Source organism: Anarhichas minor, unplaced genomic scaffold (genome assembly GCF_050575085.1).
Source record: "Anarhichas minor isolate MPS153535 unplaced genomic scaffold, ASM5057508v1 ptg000035l, whole genome shotgun sequence".
Lineage (NCBI taxonomy): Eukaryota > Metazoa > Chordata > Actinopteri > Perciformes > Anarhichadidae > Anarhichas > Anarhichas minor.
This window is the reverse complement of record NW_027466481.1, coordinates 1571142-1579037: the sequence shown is the minus strand read 5'-3', so window position 1 is coordinate 1579037 and position 7896 is coordinate 1571142. Positions and strand designations below refer to the sequence as shown.

The 7896-nt window shown below is 42.4% G+C and overlaps 1 protein-coding gene across 1 annotated transcript; it reads right to left on the bottom strand.

The window, feature by feature from the left end:
- Positions 1–39: 39 nt before the first annotated feature.
- Positions 40–1143, bottom strand: hamp (hepcidin antimicrobial peptide). The gene is made up of 3 exons (XM_076106769.1): positions 822–1143; positions 643–720; positions 40–478 (listed from the first exon to the last, which is right to left on the bottom strand). The coding sequence occupies exons 1-3, from the start codon at positions 906–908 to the stop codon at positions 371–373; spliced, it is 273 nt and encodes a 90-aa protein (XP_075962884.1). The 5' UTR covers positions 909–1143; the 3' UTR covers positions 40–370.
- Positions 1144–7896: the final 6753 nt, after the last annotated feature.

Here is a 7896-nt window from a genome sequence, read left to right as displayed (position 1 = left end):
AATATTTCCTTATTAATGACACAAAAAACATCTTAGCAGTTGTTTAAAATGTTCATCATTTATTCAACACCAGCTTTTAACTTGTTGGACTCAATTTCAATGAAGAAACATTCACATCTGGATTATGTTTTGGAAACAAAATGTACATATCATTGACCTTACAAAAAGACTCACAGGGTAAAAGTATTTAAACATATATAATAAATACAAAGATACATTCCCATGAATCATACACCACCTTTAACATGATATAAAGCAATGTAGCACAGGCAATGCATTGGAGAAAGAGGCCAAGAAAAGGTGATTTTCTTTTTCGGGTAAGACAAAAAAAGCGTTATAAATTAATATTGCGTGGTTGTTGCGGGAGTCCTCAGAACTTGCAGCATAAGCCGCAGCCCTTGTAGGCTCTGCAGCAGTTGCAGCACCAGCGACACAAGGAGATGTGGCTCTGGCGCTTCTGCCTGATGTGATCCGGCATCTGTGCGAAAGACAAGAGACATGAGCAAGAGCGTTCATCTCCGGCATTTCATCCCCTCCTTGTGTGGCGGGAGCACCGCGGGCACTCCGTGGAGAATACACATCCACTTAAATTTTAATTTGCTGAAGGTAATTGGCTTAATTCATTCAGTCAATTGAACATACCATCTTCGATTCCATTGACATTTCTTGATATGCCGCAACTGGAGTGTCATTGCTCCCTGCCTCCTCCAGCTCTTGCACCTGTTAATGAATTATGCACATTTAGGAAGCCACATTTTCACATCCTGACAAAACATTTATCGCTAATAAGCGCATGGAGTGAGTTTAAGTCAAAGTCTTACCCCGGTGAATGGGACGGCAGAGCTCTCCAGCATGCAAATAAAGGCGAGCACGAGTGTCACTGCAACTGCAATGCTGAATGCCTTCATTTTAGGGTGGGGGGGAGGTTAAAACGATTTAGTTATTAAATCCTTTGAAGGTTAGAGTCGATAGGTCTTCTGTCTCATGGGTGTGGGGTCACCGAAGAGCACCACAATATCTTCAATGTGTTCTCTTTAGCTTCAGTGACGGATGTTGATTGTCTGGGCAGGTGGATTTCTTCAGATATTTGGTGGCCCTTGTCAGCTCTTTAGAGTCCTTCCGCTGTCTGATGGTTGAGAATGCATTCTGGTATTTATACACACTCGGGCTCAGTGTTGCCACATCCCTCCAGGAGGCCCAGCCCATTCCTGGCAGCAGTTACCTCACTCCACTGGGGAAGTTTTGACCTCCTCCTCTCTTCTCTCCATTGTGCTGCAACACTGGGGGGGGGGGGAATCTGATCTATTTTGAGTGTGGGCCCCACTGTCCATTCAGCAATATCAAATCAAAAATGAACTTTTGAATTAAATTACTTTCCGCTGAGAGAACACGTACTGTAATTCCACACATGAACAAGCTGCTGCTGCTGCTGCTGCTGGAGACTGTCATTTTTTACAATATATGGGAGCAATATGTACTCTGTAGTGTCGCAGAGCTTCATCTAAAAATGTGTGAACAAGCTGGAAAGAGCGCTGGAGATTCCCACAGCAAAGGTCAAGACTGCACGGGTCAATGTATTGCACAGCTGACTGAGCCGCACATTTTTTTTTTTCGACCCAGGAAATCCTTCACTAAGGAGAGGGAGCCACTTTGGAATATCCATTGCTCAGTCTAAAGGATGTAATTACAACCTCTCAAATGGAATAATTAGCCCCTCATTTTCAACACATTCAGTTTTTGCATAATACACAGGAACCTGCAGTTGAACCAAATGAAATCCCTTTGAGAGCGGTCGGGAATAGTAGCCAGGATTAAAATCCTCCATTTGAGAGTCAAGGTGTTTCAATATGCATTTGTTAAAGATGAATATAATGTGATCTGATGAGGTTTATTATGTATGGAAGGCGTTAAGTTGCATTGCTCCAGGCATTTTACCCCACAACTTAACAAATCTGCTGTTTATCATGACTACGTGACACAATCTTTCTTTGGTGTTTGTATCCCAACATGCCGACAATAAATAACAAAGGACAGCTGCTTTTGTATCATTAAAACACAATTAGTAATTTCCCGACACACAGCATGCTAACAGGTTGATAGATATTTCAAACTGTGTGGATTTAATGACAATGTCATAATAATAATAACCCCGATTGTTAACAATGGCGTGGAAAAACCACAACCCTAAGAATGGTATGAATCATTTTACCCTCTTATCACTGAAGCAGCGATAAAAACCTTAAGATTAATTAGCCTGTCAGAGAGAGAGAACTATTCCACAACGGCATCAGGCTGTGAATAGTACGAAAATCAATAAATGTGGAAATGAAATAACAAAAAACAGGCAAAATAAAAGGTGCAAACTGATAAACGGGAGGCTGTGTGAGCTGATAAAATCAGGGGCCATTTGAATTCTCATTATACCTTCAAAGTGTCTCCAAATTGCCCGTGCTGACTCAATTAGTGAAACAACATGTGGCGGGACCCCTGCGTCAGTCTGTCTCGTTCACTGATAACCCCGCTGGCCCGCGTGCTTGCTTTGGGTGACCACAACATCAGTGTCAACAAATACAACCACGAATGGCTCCACATCTGTTGGAATCTACCCAGGCTTGTGTCATAAGAAGCGAGAGCATCACACTCTCTGTAGTTCACGCATTTCACCTTGTTTTGTTGTGCCTGCGTTTTTGTGTGTGACTAAAGGGACAGAAACGGGCTCTGGTCCACTACTTGAACTAGCGCACCGTGTCGAATCAAGATGAACACTTCGTCATTTTGTTTGCCATGCATCGCTAGGCATGACTCAGCTCATGAGGAATCTGAATATGACACTGGTTGACTGTACCATGCGGGAACAAACAAATCATATCCAGGTTCACTGTGAGTGTGAGAAAATGTGAGAAGATGGAAAAAAGAAACAAGTTCACTTAAAAAAACAAAAGTTAAAGGGGAAAAAAATAGATTTTTAGTTCTGGGTTTTCCAAGTACTGTAGTTTGGCCGGTGTTTTCCTGAGCATGCGTGTCACTGATCAGTCACTGAGGCTATCGGTAGGGATCTTCTGGCCAAACAAAGTCAGGCACCAGCATGGCGGACAGATTCACCTCAGCAGGCGCCACTCTACCTTTCCCTCCCGGTCGAGGGCATTGCTCCCGTCTGTCCCTGTTACATCATCGCTCTCTGTTCCTGCCCCCGTCCATTTCTCACCCCCCTCCTCTTTGTCCCTACCTGCTTTGTATGGAGCTGCGAGAGACTCCACAAATCCAGCTCATCTTCTCTCTGCTTATCTGCTATACCCACGACTCTCTTTGCCCCCAAAACACAGCCAGGGTGTCGCCCCGAGTGTTTACATCTTTCCTCAAAACTAACATAAACGACATAAACGTGTCAATTTGTAAATAAACATGGGAAGTTTCAATAGTTATGGCCTCCTGACTGTCACAGCGTTACACAAATGCAGTGTGACTTTTCAGACTCAGGGGGTGACTGTGGGGAATTCCCCATTTTGTGTGGAATTAGAAGCATGTTGCAATATATGACTGGGATTTCCAACAGTGTCAATCTTAATGGCATTCAAGAATAAGCCGAAATTCCCTTACAAATAGTATTAATAATAACAGGATTAAACCATATTTATGTGGTTATTTTTCATAAAAAGAATGTAGCTCAAAGTGCTTTCCAATAAGGAGTCAAGAAAAATGCACACAATAAATCGACTACAGAATTACATTGGAAAAAGTTATAAAATGAACATCAAGGGTCAAGGCCCTGTCCATGTTCCTGGTTCAAAGTCTGAGAGGTGACCCTTCAGTCCCCGTCTCTCTCTCTCTCTCCCCTCTCTATACTGTCAGAATCTCTGAAGCCAAAACAATTCCCCAAAACACACTGAACAGAGAGGACAAAGAAAACATCTCATGGCAAAATACTAGTAGCTTTCCACAGCAAAGTGAAAATAAAGATGGAAATAGTGTGAAAAATTGACAAAGACCAGAGAAAATCCATTCAAAGATTTTTATACAATCACAATATTTTTTTAAACAGTTACAGGGAGCTGGTGCTGTTGGTTAAAACCAGAGTGATACTACACGCTCTTTCTTTAAGCTTTAGTTAGCGGTCTAACAGCACGAATGTAACGCTTGAAGAGTAAAAAGTGAATGAAAACAGTAACTTACTTGGGCAGCTGCGGCTCAGTTGTCCTCTTAGCCACAAAGGCTGGCGGTTCGATCCTTCGCAGCGGTTCACTGCTCCTAATGCTTAGGATAGGTTAAACGCAAAGGTCAAATTTCATTCATGCACTTGTATGTTTGTGACGATTGTAATAATGTTTCAGTTTTCAAGACGGCACAAAGCATGAATTATAGCCTTTTCGGCATATATCCTCTTGATGTGGGATTTAAAGCTGAGATACGAGTCTTTTGCAACGGGGTAATAGATCGTCGTGTAAATGTAAAATCCCATATGGAGCTGTCTGCCTGTAGCTGGGAGACTTTGCTCGTCAATATCTATTCTAAACTATGAGTAAAGTGTATTTTCATTTGTTTTGAGCTGCTTTACATGATGTTTTACTGCCTGAAAAGTTGTTAAACCATGGTGATGTTTTGTCGGAACCCTTCTTTGATCATCGGGCGTGAACCATTTTATGCACTGTACAAGTCTCAAATGCATCTTCAATCCAAATATTAACCATCTCAGACACTCCTGGTTGTGGTTCGAACATTTGTTTTTAAATATATACAATAACAATCAGAAACAGCGACATCTTCAACATTATCGGTGTGTCTTCTTCATTACATGAAACGTTGTCCAGGCTCTAGCCGACCACTAAACCCTTCTGATTGGTGGGTCAGCTTGATCCAAGGCCACGGATCCTCCAGTCCAGTGTTGATTTCAGCTGCTTTACATAAATACGTTTTTTTACCGACTGAAAAGGTGTTCAGTCGTATAGTGGTATATTTACACATCACTCTTTTAGATCATTGTTTAGTGTTAATCTGGTTGTTATACAGGGAATCAACCATTCACTGTACTGAACAGGCCTCACTGACATAAATAAGAATGACAGCGAGCGTAACATCTAAGATCTGATTCTGACCTGACTCATCCGATGTTCCTATTTATGGCTCAGGAAGACTTATATAATACTTAATAACGATCACATCACACGACAGAGCTTTTATCCTCCACAATATCATATAGAGTACTGCAGGGATGACATATTTATGTAGGCCAAGTTGATGATGATGCTGACACGTTTTGTTCAGCAAGATAATCTTCACAAATGAACACCACTTTTATGATTTTTTTTGAAGCGTGAATTCAATCAGCAGACACTACAACGCTAACATTAAGCTATTTACAAACTACATTGCGTGAGTGTGAGTACACACGACGAGGCTGTGAAGGCAGACTAGTCGGGGTAATGATGCTTTGTAGTCTCATTCAGTTAAGCAACTGCCCTTTTCAAGACGCATAAAAGCTTAAACTATTCACTCTTGGGGTATTTGCTGATGTCTTTGCTATATGTCGTAGAACAAAATGTTGAAAATGTCTCAAACTTGTTTGAACTACAGACCTTGTTTTAGCCATCTAACCAAAAACCCCATTCAAAAGGCCCATTGACTTTGTGACGAGGGAACCGGAAGTGCGAAAATACTAATTTCCAGGTTTTAGGAAGTGCTGCATTCCTACATCACTCCCTGTTCACAAACATGTCTTTCAACATTATGCAAACAGAATTTTACATTTGTCAGTTGGATCAAAATGCTGTAGAATCCAACAGCATGGTTGCTCAAAAACAACTACAAAAACACATCTCAGCTGGTCCTTGTCCTGGTCCGTGTCATTACGGCAGCGACATACCTTTGTGCTGATGCTACTATGAGCGAGAGAGATGCTGTGTAGTTATTAATGTAGGAAGATGAGTCAGTGTGGCACACGAGGCATGAGGAGCATTGTATCTTTGATGAAATAAGACTATTATGTCAGCCATATATATATATTCTTTTTTTCCATCAAAAAACTACCTCCGAGAGGGGGAATGTGAAACAGGCAGTAGACAATACGTGCTCCAGACTGAGAGCTCTGTAGCTCGAAAAGCACAAAGGTAAGACGAGCCTGCAGGACAGGAAACTGTGCCAGCAGAATGTGTTGGCCAGCACGGGCTCAATGAAAACCAGTCGACCGTGTGCTGTGTGGTAGACGTGCCTTCACATCAAGGATTTTACAGTAGTTGGCTTTGTCCCACCCTCCAGAACAACGTGGCGACAGACATTTGCCCGATACTGACCAGACGTGGGCCGCTGTTTCAAATCCATTGCATATAATTACAGCAATAACAATTAACTCAAAGCGGAGGCACTTTCCTCTTCCAATTAATACATGAATTAATTGTAAGTGAATTATCCTCACTGAGAGGTAAAAGCGACACTCCCTGGCACGTTGCATTTGTCGGAGAAGAAATCTGCTGTGTGTCGTTTCCGTTGCTCTTCTCCAAACCGACTTCATTTCAGCCCCGCGCGGTCCTTCTTCAGTGAGCTTTTACAGGATTGGGGTGAAAGAGGCCGACAGACAGACCGAGCAGTATGTCCCAATCAGAGAAGTACGTGTTATCAGAGATCAGCCACTTCAAACAGAGACAGGAACACACAGACGCCTGCCTGGCTAGCTGAGTGTGTTTGAATGGCAGCTGACGAGCCTGGAGACTCCAGAGGGGGAGGGGGGGGGGGGGGGGGGGGTCAGCAAGACAAAACCGAGGCAAATGCAACACACACTTCGGCCGCCTAATGAATCCTGATAGATAATGAGTCTGAGTTATAAATAGTCTTACAGGTTTGGGCACGTGCGGCACCCCAGTCTGCACTTAAAAGATTATCCAAATCACGGCTGCTCCCTCTTTAAGAGCGGCAGAATGATGCTCCAACGCCCCGACCGGCAAAGTCAAAGTCAATCTCACTGATGCGCCTTTTATCCACCATTGATCTCTCTCGCCCCAAGGTGCCCTCTGTGAGTTCTAACTAACTGGTTTCAATTTTACCAGTGTGCTGATCAATCGATTCGGGTGAACTGAAGAGCGAGTGCACGCTTTCTCCAAGGAAGCATACTCCTCCAAATGTGTTATTTTTTAAGAGAGGACATCAATCTGGAGCTGCTTAGTGAATCAAGCCGATTGGCTGAGCAGCTTTTAGAGGATACCTGCATACAATGCGTGGTGATATTAGAGCTTCGTACGATGGTGATTTGTGGTGATTTTCAGTCGCTCTGACATCTCAATGCATCATATTTCTGAAGATGAAACCCCCATCTGTTACATTTGATCCCTCAGAGTAAATGTATGAATCTAAATTTGGTGGAGTACAAGTGTGGCAGGTAATCTCAAGTAGCCCACATCAATAGGACATTTCTTGGCTCATCTAAAAGGCTCTATTTTCTCAATCAGTTTCTAACAATGAGGGATGGAGTCCGACATGAACACGCATGTTGTTTTTTATGCCAGTTAGAACAGTTTTGGTTGCTTTGATGGACTTGTGTGTGTGTGTGTGTGTGTGTTCATCTCCATTGGGAAATGATGATTCCTCGCACTTCTGTACACCAATCAGGATTTGGCATTATTTGAATCAAACTCTAATGACAGTTGGTGGGTTGTTTGCTGCCAGCACTGCTAATCAAATCTGGTCAATAAACACCCACACAGTTGTGCTGAAGCAGTTTAGCTACATTTTTCATTATTACTTAACAATAAATAGGGGTCTTTTCCCCCTATACTCAAACTTTGATTGTTGCAAATATAGTCACAGCTATTTAAGGTTTTAGAGAAATGCCTAAGATGTTAAAGCAAGTTTTCATGGGCTTCAATATTCTATGTACTGAATTTAGTCAAGATCAAATGAGATGAGAAAATT

What these genes read in the sequence shown, in the direction of transcription:
- hamp (XM_076106769.1), bottom strand. Translation starts at nt 908, where the DNA reads ATGAAGGCATTCAGCATTGCAGTTGCAGTGACACTCGTGCTCGCCTTT. An exon ending in CTGCCGTCCCATTCACCGGG is followed by an intron (nt 721 to 821) that starts GTAAGACTTTGA and finishes ATTCATTAACAG; the next exon opens with GTGCAAGAGCTGGAGGAGGC. An exon ending in TGTCAATGGAATCGAAGATG is followed by an intron (nt 479 to 642) that starts GTATGTTCAATT and finishes TCTTTCGCACAG; the next exon opens with ATGCCGGATCACATCAGGCA.